The sequence below is a fragment of the Oncorhynchus mykiss genome, chromosome 16 (assembly GCF_013265735.2).
Source record: "Oncorhynchus mykiss isolate Arlee chromosome 16, USDA_OmykA_1.1, whole genome shotgun sequence".
NCBI classification, from domain to species: domain Eukaryota; kingdom Metazoa; phylum Chordata; class Actinopteri; order Salmoniformes; family Salmonidae; genus Oncorhynchus; species Oncorhynchus mykiss.
Genome location: NC_048580.1, coordinates 21,945,960 through 21,965,093, shown reverse-complemented (window position 1 = coordinate 21,965,093; position 19,134 = coordinate 21,945,960). Strand labels below are relative to the sequence as shown.

The following is a 19,134-nucleotide window of genomic DNA, read 5'->3' as shown; positions in this document are numbered from 1 at the left end:
AACTTGGGATTTCAACTGTATCTACATATATTTCAGGATGTTGTGTATCCTGTAATCAGTATTCATGTACACATTACAGTTTTGAAAAAATAACTTGTCCAAAAAAAGTGGAGTCTTGGCACAACTTGAGCCACGGGACAGGGTAAGTTAAGTTGAAACACGGGACAGGGTAAGTTAAGTTGAGCCACGGGACAGGGTAAGTTAAGTTGAGCCACGGGACAGGGTAAGTTACTGTAAGTTGAGCCACGGGACAGGGTAAGTTAAGTTGAGCCACGGGACAGGGTAAGTTAAGTTGAGCCACGGGACAGGGTAAGTTAAGTTGAGCCACGGGACAGGGTAAGTTAAGTTGAGCCACGGGACAGGGTAAGTTACTGTAAGTTGAGCCACGGGACAGGGTAAGTTAAGTTGAGCCACGGGACAGGGTAAGTTAAGTTGAGCCACGGGACAGGGTAAGTTTTTTGAGCCACGGGACAGGGTAAGTTTTGTTGAGCCACGGGACAGGGTAAGTTAAGTTGAGCCACGGGACAGGGTAAGTTTTGTTGAGCCACGGGACAGGGTAAGTTAAGTTGAGCCACGGGACAGGGTAAGTTAAGTTGAGCCACGGGACAGGGTAAGTTAAGTTGAGCCACGGGACAGGGTAAGTTTTGTTGAGCCACGGGACAGGGTAAGTTAAGTTGAGCCACGGGACAGGGTAAGTTAAGTTGAGCCACGGGACAGGGTAAGTTAAGTTGAGCCACGGGACAGGGTAAGTTAAGTTGAGCCACGGGACAGGGTAAGTTAAGTTGAGCCACGGGACAGGGTAAGTTAAGTTGAGCCACGGGACAGGGTAAGTTAAGTTGAGCCACGGGACAGGGTAAGTTAAGTTGAGCCACGGGACAGGGTAAGTTAAGTTGAGCCACGGGACAGGGTAAGTTAAGCTGAGCAACGGGACAGGGTAAGTTAAGTTGAGCCACGGGACAGGGTAAGTTAAGTTGAGCCACGGGACAGGGTAAGTTAAGTTGAGCCACGGGACAGGGTAAGTTAAGTTGAGCCACGGGACAGGGTAAGTTTTGTTGAGCCACGGGACAGGGTAAGTTAAGTTGAGCCACGGGACAGGGTAAGTTAACTTGAGTTAAGTTAAGTTGAACCATGTGTGTCATAATTTCCCAAACACAATTCACCAGAATTACAATCAGTTTTCATCTTTTAATCATTTGAATCATATTTTAACACAAGCTTAACACCCCGAACAAACACTTTGCAACATAGGCCAGGCCCTGTTGATACCTCATAACCCAGAGATAATGCCTAGAATTACACATGGGAAGAAAACACTTCATTTTGTTCAACTTGCCATTGGCTCATGCTTTGGTTCACCTTACCCCATGGCCATTGGCTCAACTTACCCCAAGGCAAACATTTTGACTATATTAGCTCACACAGCTACAAGGATGCACTTTCATGCTATGCTTGTGACCTCATATTGAAGCTTACAACTGATGTATAAAACACTCTTAAATTCTCTACTTTGGTTTAGATACAAGCATCATGAAACCTCTAACACAATAAATGAATTTGACTTGGTGAAAATCAGTGTTTTTTAGACTTTTTGAACACTTTTCCCACGTGGTTTCTTCCTTCACAGTCTCCATGAAATGATGATCTCTTCCTAAATATTTGGTAAAATGATACATTTTGAGTCTGGTTTCCAAGAAACAAGTGTAGCTCAACTATTGACAGAGAAAGGGGGAAACAAAGGTAGAACGAGAGAGAGAACAAGGTAGAAACAGCCAGAAAGGGCAGGAGAGCGAGAGAGCAAAAATGAGAGCGAAAGAGACAGAGAGAGAAAGAGAGCCAGAGAGAGAGAAAGAGTGAAAATGAGTGAGAGGGGCAAGGGGATGTGTGGACTCTCCTGGCTGACTCTAAATGTGGCTTGTAGAAGGAAATTCTGAAATCTGACTCTTGGCACCAGACAGACTGGAGGCAGGCAGGCTGGATAGGGAGGGTGGGAGATAGGGAGGGAGAGGGCAGTGTTACTAGGATTCACATAGTTTCCCCCGCTGGCTCTTATCTGCTTATAGGCAACGCAGAGCCACACTAACCCTCTGACCCACAGCCACAGACACACAGGGGTTGGCGTGGCAACACAACAAACGGCAGACAAAACACACAGAGACCACATACACATGTTAACGTGCAGACACAAGGACGGACGCGCGCACACACACACACACACACACACACACACACACACACACACACACACACACACACACACACACACACACACACACACACACACACACACACACACACACACACAAACACACACACACACACACACACACACACACACACTTTATATGTATATACTGTATTCTAGTCATAGCTCATCCTGTAACTACTGGTTTACACACCTTTTCTATTCTCATATTGTCCATACTGTCTATACACACCATTCACACACATATATACAAAGTATGTGGACACCTGCTGGTCGAACATCTCATTCCAAAATCATAGGCATTAATGTGGAGTTGGTACCCCTGTGCTGCTATAACAGTCTCCACTCTTCTGGGAAGGCTTTCCACTAGATGTCGGGACATTGCCGCGGGGATTTGTTTCCATTCAGCCACCAGACCATTAGTGAGGTCGGGCACCGGTGTTGGACAATTAGGCCTGGATGGCAGTCGGCGTTCTGATTCATCCCAAAGGTGTTCGATGGGGTTGAGGCCAGGGCTCTAGCAGGGCAGACATTTTAGGTACTGACTTGTTGGGAAGGTGGCATCCTATGACGGTGCCATGTTGAAAGTCACTGAGCTCTTCAGTATGGGCCATTCTACTGCCAATGTTTGTCTATGGAGATTGCATGCTTCTGTGCTCGATTTTATACACCTGTCAGCAACGGGTGTGGCTGAAATAGCCAAATCCACTCATTTGTATATAATCATTTTCCATATATAGTGTATTTATATTCCGAAGCTAAATTAGCGACATTCTATCAATTTTGCCATGGGGTTCTGTACTGTGCATTTAAATATGTGTATTTTCAACATAGCTCATTCTATGATTTCTACTACTGTACATCGCGTTTTCGTTACACTGTTTGCCCACAGCACGTATGTATTTATATACTGGATTCTTGACAGCTCGCTGTAATATATATACTTCTGTATATATCATTCTTAGTATAGCTTGTCTAGATTGTATTTGAATTACTGTTTACAGTGCTATTTCAAATGTCAAGTTTTTAATGTCACGTGCAAAAGTACAGTGAAATGCCTTTCTTGCCAGCTCCAAACCCAACAATGCAGTAATCAATACAACGTAGCACCAAAAAATAACAAGGTTGTAAAAAAAAAAAATATATACAAATATTTGTGTACTTGTTTGACATTTTACTGCACTGTTAGGAGCTAGTGACATAAGCGTTTCGCTGCTCCCGCTATAACATCTGCTAAACTGTGTACGCGACCAATAAAGTTTCATTTGATTTTTATTTGACACAAACACACACACTCACACCATCAGCATCGTCATCATCGTCGTCGTCTTCATCATCATCATAGATTATATTCTGGTGGATACAGTATGCAGAGAGCGTGGGGCAGCCCATTGCTAGATTTGAATAGAGAAAATAACTATGAGCTTTAGATAAGATCTTGGGTTCGGGCAGATGCGAGTCGTAAGACTTGTCGTAGACCTTGACAGCCTGCAATGGGTAGTAAAGGGATGCATTTCCATGACTGCCACCGCATAGAGTCATTATAGGACCCTGTGTTTTGTGTGATCATGTGACATTGTAAGATTTTATCATGTGTTCTATGCCATATCCAGAAATGAGAATTGCACCCGAAATGAAAGCAGTTGCCTAAGGATGGTGCGGGACCAACTGACATAAAACGAAAGGGGACCGTTTGATGAAAAAGCTTGAAATAAAGCTTGAAATCCAGGCATGTCACATGATTGGGCAAAACACAGGGCACTAAGCCAAACTGATCCCAGATCTGATCGAACAGTTGTCCACCCCTAGCTTGGCAGCATTAGTACAGGAGCCAAGCAGAGAGAGAGAGAGAGAGACAAAGAGAAAGAGAGAGAGAGCGACAGAGAGAGCGAGACACACAGAAAGAGAGAGAGACAGAGAGACACAGAGAGAGAGAGAGACAGAGAGACAGAGAGAGACAGAGAGACACAGAGAGAGAGAGACAGCGAGAGAGAGAGACACAGAGAGAGAGACACAGAGAGAGACACAGAGACAGAGAGAGAGAGAGAGACACAGAGAGAGACACACAGAAAGAGAGAGAGACAGAGAGACACAGAGAGAGAGACAGCGAGCGAGAGAGACAGAGAGACAGAGAGAGAGAGAGACAGAGAGACAGAGAGAGACACAGAGAGAGAGACACACAGAAAGAGAGAGAGACACAGAGAGAGAGACAGAGAGACACAGAGAGACACATAGAGAGAGACACACAGAAAGAGAGAGAGACAGAGAGAGACACAGAGAGAGACACAGAGAGAGACAGAGAGAGACAGAGCGAGAGAGAGAAGCCATCAGTACAGCATGGTGATGACAAGAAAGACATGCTGTCTCTGGCCAAGACACAGGGCAGAGTTAGCCCAGGACCTTTTAACATTAGCTGAGAAACTCTCTCTCTCTTTCTCCTTTCCTCCCTCCCTCCCCCCTCTCTCTCCATCCCACTCTCTCTCTCTCCCCCTAGGGAGAAGGCCAAAGAAAGAGCCCCGCGCTCCTCTGTATGTTTAACCTTTGAAGGGCCCTGCTGAGCAGAGCAAGGCCTGCCACCTGTTCAGTATGTGTGTGTGTGTGTGTGTGTGTGTGTTGGGGGGAGAGGGGTGGGCGGGGTGCGGGGATAAATCTCCCAAATTTTGATGAGCAGAGACAGCAGTGAGTCGCCATGGGGATGTGCAATTGGGCATTCTCAGGAGGGGATTTGGGTAGTCTTTCTCTCTCCGCCTCTCTCTCCCTCTATTTCTCTCACGCCCTCTATTTCTCTCTCTGTCTCTCCCACTCTCTCGCTTTCTATCTCTCTCTCTCGGCTTTTCAACACAGCGTCTCCCGCGGCGAATGGGGCCTAGCCTGAGTGGCTCCAGGGCTCCTGTGTGTGTGCCACACCAAAGGGGTCTCGCCTGGATCTCCCTCCGTCTCCCCCAGTCTCTCCTCAGTCTCCCCCAATCCGCCATATGCCAGCCGCCCAGGGGGGGGCGACCCCGGCCATTGACTCGGCTGACGACCGCCACCAGTTGGCGGATTCTCTCACGGACCCCGGGCGCCGACGCTGGTGCCGGTGGTGCCGGGGTGCTCTAAGTGCCACGGGCGTAATTCTGAGAGGAGGGACTGAGAGGGAGTCCCACATGGGTCCCATGACTCCAGCGTAGACTACCGTCTACCAACCCTAATGTCTTGTGGCTCCTGTCTCCATTGGGCCCCCCAAGAGTCCAAAGTAAAGTCTGAGGCCCCGCCATCCACAGTCAGATAAATAAGGAGGTGTCAGAGTGTTATTGTACCGAGCTGCTAGGGGAAATGAAAGACTAACTGGAATGGACACCATCCCTGGGGTGGTAGCACACACACACACACAGGCACACACACACAGGCACACACACACGCGCACACACACACACACACACACACACACACACACACACACACAACCGCAGGCAGGCAGGCAGACAGACAGACAGACAGACAGACAAAACATGCAGACAGGTAAGCCCGCTCGCATCCACACACACACACACACACACAAGGAAGGCAGGCAGGCAAACACTCACATACAAACGGTGAGAAAATACAGTAGGTGTGAGAGTGTGAGAGGGCGGCGAAGGGAGGGTGGAAGGAAAAGGGAGATTGGGTTGGAATGAAGGAAGGAGGGAGAGAGAGAGGGCAAGTCGAGGGAAGCAGGAGAAAAGATGGGAGAGTGAGGAATCGGAGGAGGGCGAGAAAGAAGAGATCAGGGGGAAGGGGTGATTGGTTAGGAAAGAGAGAGAGAGAGAGAGAGAGAGAGAGAGAAGGAGGGAGTTGAGGACGGTAGAGGGAGACACAGGAATGGAGCAATAGGAGAAGGGGAGATTATGGCGAGAAAAAAGGGGGAATGAGGGGTGGACTAATTAGTTCAGTAATAGAATGTTCAATGTTCATGCTTGAACATGGTATGGCCAGTACTGTAGGTATAGTTGCCCAGTGTCTCATGATCAGGATCACTTGAAATTGTATTCGGTTGGAATGGGAGGGAAAAGCCACAAGCGTACTCTCTCACTCTCCCCTTCTCCCTTCCTTGGACCTGTTCTGTACACCCCCCCTCCACTTGCTCTTTATCCCCCCCCCCCCCCTCTTTCTGTCCCTCCTCTTCTCCTATCTACCCCCCCCCCCCCCCCCTACCCCCCATCTCTCTCTCTCTCTGCTGAATTTAGGTTTTGGGTGGAAACCTGAGTGAGTCTGGGACGCAGGACAAGAGGGAGCCAGCCTCATAAATATCCTGGCTGCAGCCACAGCATCCACACTCTGCTCTGCGTGCGTGTGCACTTGCGCACGCGCGTGTGTGTGTGTGTGTGTGTAAGAAAGAGTCGCCCACTCGCAGAGAAGCGGAAATGTGTTCTTCCCTTTACACTGGCCCATCTATTAATGTATAGCATGAGATATCTACGCAAAGCTGATCCCAGAGATACACAATTTAATGCTGCTAGCATCTATATTTATTATAAACATTTACAATGAAGATTGAAAAAAATATATATGCCAAATAATATGAATTCAAGTTAAGTGTTATGTATCTGAAATAGTGCGCTCAAACCAAATTTGTATTTTTTTTTCATGCAAGAGCAACAACAATTAAACACAATTCTATAACAATCCAACAACATTATCACAAGGCCATATGTGCATCTAGAACCCGTGGAAGGAGATCCAAGCGAGTCATTACTGTGTTCTCTAACTCCCTAATTTGTCCCTCACGTTTGAACTGACAGCTTTGAGGAGTAGAAGAAAGAAAAAGAAAGGAATATTAAAACAAATTCGAACCAAATGAGTGGGCCAGTGCTCCATCCAAAACCACTTTACACTTGGGCCCCTCGGGCATCGCCCTGATTTTTTCCACCAAGAGACTTTGACTTGAGCTTCCTTCTCTTCTATTCCCCTTTGTGCACAATTCAGAGGAATTAGCGTTTGGCATTTGCCTCCCCTTAACAAAATGCTAACCATCACAATGTGTGTGTGTGTGTGTGTGTCCACTTACGTAATGTATCTGTATGGAGATAGAGGGAGAAATTGTGTTTGTGTGCGGGTCTGTGTGCGCATGCGTCTAAAGAGAGAGACAGTGAGGGAGAAAGAGTACGCAGGGGGAACGAAAATGTACCTGTGTTCGAATACCCATACTAGCATACTGTATATTACATACTTAATGAGTATATACAACACACTATAAGTTCATTTTAGTATACTGTAAACAAACTATCTTTCCAGTTGAGCGCACTAGCGCGTAGCCTGTCTACCGGAAGCTAATGCTGTTGCTATGCAACCTCTTTGCTAGCTTGTTAGCGTAACGAGACACCTCACAATTCCGGGTGTGTTCGTAAATTCAAATCTGGAGTGCCAAGAGTGCGCAAATCCAGAGCGTTGTCAGATTGTATGGACATTCAGAGGAGCGTACACTGGACGCTCTGGCGGAGGAGTAGGGTTCTGACCTCACAACTGCAGTCAAGCACACAAGTGGCTGTAACTGTGCTGCTGGCAGCGATTTAATTACGCTTTTTTTCGCTGACACTGGCCATATTCAACGGGTGTTGCGCATTCGTAAATCCTTCAGTTATTCGGCGCTCTGGTACACTCTGAAATCGGTCCATTGAGAACTCACAACGACTAAACCACTTAGCTAAGAATGACGTGAATAATCAAATTAATAAACGTTGGGTAGTTAGTTAGATAGCATTTCATTAATATACTGCCTGGCAAGTTCGATGTATTAGTAGCCAACTAACGTTAGGACAGTAACTAGTTAACATACTGGTAAATACTGTAATGCTATGCGGTTCGCAAGGATAGCCTGGCTAACAAATTGTCAGCCAACATAACTTGTAATGTAACTTATTTGAAAAGTAATGACTTTATTACATTGCTTAACATTTTCTTAACATTTGTCATAATAAGTTAAAGAAATTAATTTGTATTCCTCTTTCTGCTGCATATTTTCCGCCATTTTCTTAAAATTTGCACATGTTCTGAAACCACGCCCATTTTCTGAAGAATTACATTATGGGCCCTAAAAGCACGTAAATAGTGTCCACTGCTTGTATCCTTCATATTTTGCCGAATTTAGTACAACATCCTGGAACTTTTGGCATACTAACTATATCCATACTATGACCAATAAGCATACTACATACTCAATTTACATCACAAATAGTACGGTTAGTGTGGTTAATATGAGTATTCGAACACAGCTTGCGCGCGTGTGTGTGAGTGAGTGAGTGTGTGTATGTAAATATATTGGTTGGATAAAAGGGGGTCTGTTTCACTTCTGACATCCAAGTAAAGACTTCATGTGAGTGAGCTGTCAACAGGGAGGCATCCCAGAAGACAGAGCGGCACCGAGCAGAGAAGAAGCCTGGAAAAGAAAGCCTTTGAAATCAGTCAGACCCTAACGCATGGCACACATCCCACCCCATGTCCTAATACACTGTTTGAGTTGGTGCCACACTCTTTAATTGTTTCAGAACAAAGCTATACAACAAAAAAAAACATGATTTATTGGGTGCTGTTTTATCATTACACACACCACGCCTCCCCCTGTGAGCACATCACTCCAGAGCTGTCCAACCTCCACTGGCTCCCCATATGCTCACGCATTGACTTTCAAATCCTGGTTCACACCTACCAAGCTATCCACAACTCTGGACCCAAGTACCGGTCTGACCTCATTCTACCCTGCTGCCCCACACGCACCCTTCGCTCCTCCAGGTCCGGCTCCCTTCAGGAGCCCTGCACCAGACTGAAAAGTATGGGTGACAGGGCTTTCAGAACACACTTTCAGTCACTGTCAGGGCTGCAGAGTCTCTGGCCTCTTTAAAGCACAGCTAAAAACTGGGACTGTTTAGAAAAGCTTTCAAGGACCTATGTTCATTCGGTTCTCCTGTCCACCGGATCTGACGACATCTGTATATAGCTTTGATTGTCTGCTTAGAATGTTCTGTGTTTTGGATTGTTTATATTATTATTTTTTTTTAAAATAAAATAAAATTGTATTCAAAGCTCTATGCAAATGAAATATATTATTATTATTATTACTTTGAATCAATGACTCGGTTTTATGCAGCAACTAAGGACCATTCTATCAACTAGGCCCGGGAGAGAGCGGTGATATTCACCTACTGAGATCAAAAGATCCCCACAACGGATCCCACCAGATCCCAATATTTACATGTCACCATTACAATTCTGTTGTTTTATCACCTCTGCCTCTTAAAGTCTGAGTATGTGAAACACTTTTCAGTCCACTGCACTCGTTCAGATTTAACGTGCAATGAGATTTGGCTTAACATAAGAATGTCATGGACATTTCAAAATTCTAATGTTTAAGTACTTCTGTATAGACTTTCCTCTCTGGGCATATTGCAGAGAAATGTTCTGGGAAATAGCGATACTGGATCGGATTCTGGGCTCCAGCTCCTATTGTATTCAGGGATTTGGCACTGCACTGGAACAGCCTCTCTCCCCCTGAGAGGATATGGAAATAACCCCTTATTAACCAGGCTATACTGGAGCAAGACCAGTGTCCCTTTATAGCCTCAAGTATAAAGTACCAGACATACGGTATGACTCATGAGGCTGTCTGATCTCTGATGTGTCCGTTTCATCCAATGGAAATGGGACAAAGATGCATGTCTGATAGTGTCTTGAAATATAGACGGTATACAATGAACAAAGTGGACGTTCATTGTCCATTGTTCACTTACAATATGATTCATATTTTGTATTCTGGGTTAAGATGCACATCTGATAATTATTTTAAATGGAGACGGTATACTGGACCATAATTGAAGTCCAATGCAATGTTCCCTTACCTATATTCTTAGAAGAAAAAAACTCTCCCTATTTGGAACCTAAAAGTGTTCTTCAGCTGTCCCCATAGAATAACTCTTTGAAGAACCCTTTTTGGTTCCAGGTAGAACCCTTTTTGGATCCATGTAGAACCCTTTCCACATAAGGCTCTACATGGAACCCAAAACAGTTCTACCTCGAATCAAAAAGGGTTCTACCTGGAACAAATCTTCAGTATTCTGGGTCAAGATGGACCTGTGGAGGCCTGATACTGAGGAAAGAGATTGAAAATGCCCTTAGATAACTGTTGAACCCCCAAACCCCAACACCGCCATCTTGAAATCCGTTCCCCTCCCATCCTCTGGCAACGGGTTTCATTTTGAATCTGCCGCAGGGATGTCAGGGCCGCCCTCAAGCATGATTAATGATGATGGTTTCCTGATAAAACACTTCAATATGTTGTTTCATATCGCCAGCCATAACCATAACCCTTTTCTCCCTCTGCCTCCCCCTTCTCCCTTCTCCCTCCCTCGTCTACGAGTCCCCCTAGAGCTCATTTACTGTGATTACCAATAACAATAACACAACCATTATCTTTTATTATGGCGTTCTCCCAGGACCCAGCCAGCACGCCGACACTTTGATACAGTTACAAAACAGCTCCTATTTCAACCTTTTGCTTGTTTTCTTGGCTCAGGACGTAGTAAATGCGGCGTTTCTGTTTCCGTCTGAGACGTAAGTACAAATAAATGGCAACAGTCGTGTAAATAGATGATTAAGCGTTGAAATTGCCTGAAACAGTTTTATGGTGGGGCACTGGTAAAAGCTTGCCTATAGATACCAAGCCTGCTGTTAGATGTAAGTGTCATCTTACGTTACAGTGTGAGGGCCAAACTTGAGGAGGTTTGTTCTGTGATCAAAAGAATACTTCAGCCTCTAGAGAACTAAACCGTATGTAGCCTAGTCATTAATTCCATTTCATGTTCATTCTACTACAATGGCAGTGGTCAAAACATGATGAGTAGTACTTTATCCTGTGATTAGAGATTATTTGAAAAAATGTCTAAACTTTACAATCCAGAAAGTACCAGACATGTTAAAGGCCCAATACAGCCGTTTTTATCTCAACATCAAATCATTTCTGGGTAACAATGAAGTACCTAACTGTGATAGTTTTCAATTATAATGGTCAACAAGAAACAAAAATAGATTCTTAGCAAGGACTGTCTGGGTGTGGTCTGAGTGGGGAAGGGAACAATTATGTTATTGGCAGAGAGGTTTAGAACTCTTTCTTATTGGTCTATTAACTAATTTACTGCTCGGTGATGTCACCAGGCATGCCAAAACTCCATCCCAATAAAACAGACTGACATTTCAGGCAGTCTTTTCAAACAGCTATTTCACTAAAGGGGTATTATCATCATTTTCACAATTTTACAGTATTATTCCAAACCCATAGTGTCACAATATATATAAAACACAGAAAAATGTAGTTTTTGACTACACTGGGCCTTTAACAATTGCAAAAATGCAAGTGCTTAAAGGAAGTTTTCAATAGATGATACTGCAGCACACATGTTTCCGCTGAGGAAGACTGTGCATTCCAGAGTGGCTACGTTTTATTCCTACGGAGCCGGACTGACCCCGTTTCACCTACAGTAGCATGGCTCATCTGTAACCTTGAACGTCTCCTCTCGGGGTCTCGCGTTTATGATGTCACAAAGGCCAGTCGTTCTGGGTTTATAACAGTCGCTCTCCCAGAGAAAGTTCTAATCCAGCTGTAGGCTAGTCAACCCCCTCCTCGTAAATGAGTGTGTCCAATCTACCCACTGTGTTTCATTAAGAACAGACCACATCAATCCAGGTCCCTGCGTACCACGCGCTACTTCAGGGAACACGGCACAGTTGAAGGACCTCACAGCACACCAGTGCTCACAAACTTAACACCAGCCCTGTAGTCGCAGACCACACATCCAGACCTCTAGTCGTAGACCACACGTGAGACCTCATGAGACCTCACAGCAGACCGCACCGTAGACCTCACAGAACCTCACCCCTGTCACTCATCAACCAGACACTCGTCCAGTACATACAGTCCAACTCTGATAGGTCGAGCACAACAACGCGACATTTGGGATAACAGGATATTTGAGTTTTTTTGGACCAGATGAATTGGAGTATTAAAGGAAGTACTCGATCATGCCAGATCCTGGTTGTAGTAGATTCAATGGTGAAATAGGGGGAAGTAAGTGGGGCCAAGAGTGCATAGCAGGAGATCTGAGGAGAGGATAGATGGATGGACAGACAGATGGACAGACAGAAGTATAGATGGGCAGATGAACAAGAAGACAGGAGGTGGAAGCCAAAGGAGAGTGGGAAGGATTCCAATGGGGTGGGACAGGACGAGAAAGCAGCCTCGTGAAAGGAAGGGTTTCAAACTCTTTTCATCGTCTGCCTGAAGACCGGAGCTTTACAACAGCAAGATGAAGCGGCGCCACTGGAGCAGACTGGCCTGGCGCTTCTCAACGAATCCCAGACGCAGAGGCAGAAAAGGACCCCACCCCTACAACTACCCTCCCCAGCCAAACCCACCCAAACTACTCCCAACACAGCTCTATATCCCTCTGTGTCACCCCAGTGACTCCAATCATTCCCACTGAGATCTGAGGAATCCCACAATGGATCCCAAAGCTGCCACCAGTTTGCATTTCACCATTCAAATTCTCTGCTGTTTTATCACCTACCTCTCGCAGTCTGCGCATGTGACTCGTCGCAATAGTATTGATGGAACTAAGGCAGTTTAAATCGATACTCCAATAAGTTCCTTCCATAATCTCCTTTCTTTCATGCCCACTGATCTGAGGACTTGATTTTTGAGAACACCATAGTAGACACCTACAGTTTCTTTACCTTTGGGTCGGTCCACCGATTAAGTACCTTTAGGCTAGTGCAACTTAGTATAAAAAAAAGAATAATAATAACAACATTTTAACATTCTGTCATAAAGAGCACATGTTCAACTTAATACATTTGTGGGGGTCCTCATGATGACGTGGCAAGTGACACTTTGCTTCTTGTAGTCAAATATCTTGAAAACCTTACTGCTGACATGCAAAACATTAACGGACTGTATCAACAGTGGACTAATTAAAAAAAATACCAAAGATAGTTTTTCAGTGGAGTTTTTCAGAGGAGTTTCCCTTTAAGTGCCAAATAAAGTACCAGAATTGAATGTAACAGGGTTGAGGATTTCTTCTTAAATCAGTCATAAATCCCCTTGTGACAGGGGGAATAAAAGCTTATTGTGTGCAACAGGGAGGGGCAATTGAATGCAAGCTTCACTGAGAAATTGAAATTCTCAAAACATTTCTAACCTGTCTATCTATGGGTAGCAGGGTTGACGTTTTATGCTCGACCCGCTCAGTTTCCCACCACAAAACACCAGAAAATGTACAGAAAGTAGTAGAATTAGTAGAATTAGTAGAATTAGCTCACCTGACTTTACAACTATGATTTGACGAGTGGATCTTCAATGTCTCCTTTCAATAAAAGCATTCATAGTTTTTTTTTGCCCTATTAAAATGAAAGTTCAGTTCACGTAACAAGAGTTGACCTTGAAATGAGGGACAGACGCAAAGGAATCACTCATCACATGAAAGTAATAATCTTCAGAAATTAGTTTGTCAAATCAAAAAAAATAACTAGGGACTTACAATGATGGTGAGAACCTGGAGAAATGTTGGGGTTAAGTGGGTCAAAATCTTCCCGAGAAGTCACAGAGGATGCACGTCTTAGCAAGTCTTTATGTTAAACATCAGATGTATTTCATTTTACGTGGTCTATATTAAAATGGCACTTCGTTTAATATAACAGGCTTTTAAAATGCAATATTGGTGCACAAGTTCTACTTTGATATTTTAAGGGATGCAAAAGGTACTCTTTTCGCAGAATGACCCTATTAAAGGTAATGGAGTCACGGAGGCAAGGACAAAGGTGAAAATAAGTATTCCAACACAAGCCATGTTTGGTGTGCAGCAAGGTTGGGTCAGTTCCAATTAAATGAAGTCAATTCAGGAAGTAAACTGAAATTCCAAATGGTATACAGTACATTTAATAGTCGACAGAGGTTATACGAGGAGAAGTGTTTTTTTTTAACACACCCCCTTTGGTCCGTGTGGACCAATTTGGGTATGTCTCGAGACGGGATGACAACATTTTGGAAAACAGTTTCACATGCAATATCTGTGTTTGTGAATGATAGGGGGAGATAGTGAGAAGACTGGATGGCATCCTTACCTTTTTTTAACAAGTGCAACATTTGTGCTGTATTCACATCTCTCCCAAAGGAAACTTTGTGAACGGCCGTGTTAATGATTTCGAGCAATAGTGGACCTAATTGATTCAACATTTCCCATCCAGGTGATATGAATCCCATCCAGGTGATATGTGCCTTTATTCATGCTATCCAACGCCCTTTTGAGTTCATTGAGAGGGATTTGGGCACCCAGTGAGGTGGCTTCCTCTGTTGAGAGAAGATGAGATCTTAACTATTTTAGAAAGGACTTCTTAGTCTGGCTTGGTGTGGATTTACTATCAGATGTGTACAGTTGTTTATAGAAGTGGGAGAACGAACGGGGCTGCCGTGGCGACAGTCAAAAACATAAAGTTCCTCGGCAAGCACGTCTCAGAGGAGCTGAAATGTTCAAACCACATGGACACTGTGGTGAAGAAGGCAACGGTAATAACAATTCAACCTGAGGATTCAGGAAGTAAACTGAAATTCCAAATGGTATACAGTAACAAATTATTCCAACACAAGCCACGTTCGGTGTATAGTAACACTATGACCCTTACCAGTCCAGACTGAGAGAGCGCCTCCTGTAGGACGGAGGTCTATCCAGTGTAGTCTTCTCAGGTTTGGTCTGCCGCTCTTTTAGGGACAGCCGGTGAGTGAATTTGGATATGCTCGACTCTGGCCTGGATGAGGGAACACAAATACACACAGAGTCAGTGCTTAGTCCAAAAAAGTAATCAACAGATGAAGCATACATCTCTAATATTATAACTATTCCCTTGAAGGACTATTGCTTTCTGAGAAAGCTGTGATCACTCACTGTTGGGAAAAAGAAACTCTCTATATTAGGTTGGCAATGTCCCAGCCCTCCCTATCTGTCTAAATTAAAAACGGAACATTTTCATATTTCCTGTTATTCATCACAGGCTGATTTGATGAGATTCAGCTCTGGTAATATTGCTGTGGTAACAGCATGGGGACCAATCATTGCTTTAAAAGCAATTTGGCATCAAAGAGTTGCACTCACAAGAGCCCTGTTTATACTTGGTTCTAACATTCTTCCTTTGTCATGATCTTGTCCACATTCTGATTGTGCCAACATTTTTTAGACAGGTGTAGACGATTAAAAGATGCAAAGTGAACTGATTTTGATCAGATCTTTTAAGTGTAAACCAGCCAGATCACTCAAGATTGATTTACAAATTGGACATCTGTCCATGTATCGACCCCAACCTAGGGGTGGCTTAGTGGTTAGAGTGTTGGACTAGTAACTGGAAGGTTGGAACATCGAATTCCTGAGCTGACAAGGTACAAATCTGTTGTTCTACCCCTGAACAAGGCAGTTAACCCGATGTTCCTAGGCTGTCATTGAAAATGATAAAATATCCTGAAGATGTTGTAAAATGCCGTCAAATTGGACACTAGGGGCAACAGTGAGCACTACCATCAAGTAGGCTAGGGTGTTGTGGACGGGGGTGGCGGATGGATCTAATCCCATGACGATTAAAAACAAGTGTCACCCACTGGGATTGAATGCACAACCTTTGGATCCACCTAGCAAACCAAAAATTGGTTCTGTGAATCTTCCCAGAGCATTCGTTAGGTCGAGGCAAATGTTTTCAGAACACAAAAACTGTCCAGTCGTGGGGGGTAATTATGGAACGTTTGTATAAAACATTCTCCTGATGTTGCGAGACCTTTCCTAGAACACATTTCAATCTGTTCTTTAAACGTTCCCCAGAATGTTTCATGAGGTTGTGGTGAGAACAATGTGAGGACATCGAGAAAGATACCGTGTGTTCCTAAAACACAAAAACTGTCCAGTCGTGGTGGTAATTATGGAACGTTTGTATAAAATGTTGGGGCCTCACAGGTACTATACTTAAACTAATATAAAGTAAAATGCTGTTAATATATTTTAATTCATTATTTCACACATTGTACCTGTGGGCTGCCCCTCATAAGAGGAGGAAGAAGACAAAAGGAAGAACACATTACAAAAGGTACAATAAACTACAGTATTGATCATTTTGATCATATTATAAAGTTGAAGAGATAATACATTCAATATATATACAAACGTTTCGAACCCAACCTCGCATCCCATTCCTCCAACCTCACCCAGCCAACATGTCTTCATCCAACCCCCAATAGCCAGAAGGGGGAGCCATGGGAAGCATTGAACTACAGAAATTCAGCCGTGGCAACATATTCACTTTGACAATAGATATTCTGCCAGTTAAAGCTGCAATATGTAACTTTTTAAACAGAGAAATGCTAGTTATAGATTTGTCATTCTCATTGAAAGCAAGTCTAAGAAGCAGTAGATACGTTCTATGGATGCTATTTCTATGCTTCCCATTCTTAAGTTTTCTTTGTGCGTCTTTTACTTTGGGTTTTGTACATCAGCGTTAAACAGTTGAAAATATCCTATTTCTGGTGATGGAAAACATATTTCACAGCGGTTTAGATGGTACAACGACTCTGAACACCCGTCAAACTCAACTCTGGACCTCGAAGCCAGTTCCACTGCATTTTTTCGTTGTTGATCTCTAATCAGGGACTGATTTAGACCTGGTGGGTACAATTAATAATCAGGTAGAACAGGAAACCAGCAGGTTCCGCACCTCGTAGGGTATAGTGCATATTGCACCTTTAAAGCAACTGGGATGTTATTCCATCGACTGAGGTCGGATTGAAAGGATCTGAGCGCTCTGCTAAAGCTTCTGGCAGAGATATGACCATTCTAGTCTATTAAAAGCTTTTTCTGCATCGAGAGAGATAATACAACCGGTTGATTAAGCATTTAAGATATTTAATAGTCGACAGATGTTATACGAGGAGAAGTGTTTTTTTTTAACACACCCCCTTTGGTCCGTGTGGACCAATTTGGGTATGTCTCGAGACGGGATGACAACATTTTGGAAAACAGTTTCACATGCAATATCTGTGTTTGTGAATGATAGGGGGAGATAGTGAGAAGACTGGATGGCATCCTTACCTTTTTTTAACAAGTGCAACATTTGTGCTGTATTCACATCTCTCCCAAAGGAAACTTTGTGAACGGCCGTGTTAATCATTTCGAGCAATAGTGGACCTAATTGATTCAACATTTCCCATCCAGGTGATATGAATCCCATCCAGGTGATATGTGCCTTTATTCATGCTATCCAATGCCCTTTTGAGTTCATTGAGAGGGATTTGGGCACCCAGTGAGGTGGCTTCCTCTGTTGAGAGAAGATGAGATCTTAACTATTTTAGAAAGGACTTTTTAGTCTGGCTTGGTGTGGATTTACTATCAGATGTGTACAGTTGTTTATAGAAGTGGGAGAATCTTTTATTGATTTATTTGGGTTCGGATAATAATTCCCCCCCCCCCCCCCGTTTCAGATTCAATAGTCACTATATCGGCTAAATTGATCACTACTGTGTAGTTTGTCGGCAGGTAAACGATTGTGACGATTACCATGGAAGTAACGATTGAGTCTAACTCGATGGATGGCAAATTCGGATCTCTGTCTTCTCAATAAATGAAGTTCTGTCTTGACTTTGGACAGAGTAATTGGTGCCATTTTTTTGTTACTTTTAGTTGACATGAGTAAGAGTCCCTACTCATTAATATTATCAGGTGGTGGCCTAGCGGTTAGAGCATTGCACCGGTGACCACACGGATCCTCAACACGGGGTGCCCACATAAGTGCACCTTCAGTCCCCTCCTGTACCCCTGTTTTCACACAACTGCATGGCCTCGCACAGTCACAACTCCACCATCAAGTTTGCTGACGACACGGCAGTAGTAGGCCTGATTACCAACAATGACGAGATGGGTCCTGCAGAGAGGAGGTATGCACTCTGACGGCGTGGTCCCGGGTAAAACAACCTCTCCCTCAACGTCAGCAAAACAAAGGAGCTGATTGAGGATTTCAGGAGGAACCCCCCCCCCCCCCATCCTCATCAACGGGGCTGCCGTGGCGACAGTCAAAAACATAAAGTTCCTCGGCAAGCACGTCTCAGAGGAGCTGAAATGTTCAAAACCACATGGACACTGTGGTGAAGAAGGCAACGGCAATAACAATTCAACCTCAGGAGGCTGAAGAAATTCGGGTTCTATCCCCAAGGACCCTCACAGTGCACCATCATAAGAGCACCATCGAAATAAAACTGTCAGGCTGCATCAAAACCTGGCACGGCAACTCCACCGCCACTGACCGCAAGGCTCTAGAGAGGGTGGTATACTCAGCCAAATGAACCATTGGGTGAACACTGCCTGCCCTCCAGGACACCTACAACACCAGGTGTCACAGGAAGGCCAAGAAGATCATCAAGGACCTCAGCCACCCGAGCCACGGCCTGTTCTCCCTGCTTCCATCATTCAGACGCGGGCAGTATACAGTAGGGACATCATTGCAAAAACTGTAAGACAAGCCAATAGCTTCTACCCCAGGACCATCAGTCGCTGAATAGCCAGCACTAGGCAGCTACGGTGCATTCAGAAAGTGTTCACACCCCTTTTTCCACATTTTGTTATGTCACAGCCTGATTTTAAAATGATTTAAATTGAATGGATTAAAATGTCTTGTCACTGGCCAATACACAATACCCCATAATGTCAAAGTGGAATTATGTTTTTAGAAATGTTTACAAGTGAATAAAAAAAATGAAAAGGTGAAATGTCTTCAGTCAATAAGTATCCAACCCCTTTGCAAGCCTAAATAAGTTCCCTGCCCCCACCACCCCCAATTTACATTGATCATTGTTACTGTTGTAAAAATGTATATATTATTATTTCATTCACTTCTCTTTTTGACCT

General features: G+C 44.1%; 1 protein-coding gene across 5 annotated transcripts in view; it reads right to left on the bottom strand.

Moving 5' to 3' along the window:
- LOC110491629 (ankyrin repeat and fibronectin type-III domain-containing protein 1) overlaps positions 1 to 19,134 on the bottom strand; it is a 273,553-nt gene that overhangs the window by 36,076 nt on the left and 218,343 nt on the right. For all 5 annotated transcript variants that reach the window (XM_036946495.1, XM_036946493.1, XM_036946492.1 and 2 more), the window contains one exon: positions 14,885 to 15,007. In XM_036946495.1, the coding sequence (XP_036802390.1) occupies positions 14,885 to 15,007 (123 nt within the window). The remainder of the gene's footprint in view (positions 1 to 14,884; positions 15,008 to 19,134) is intronic.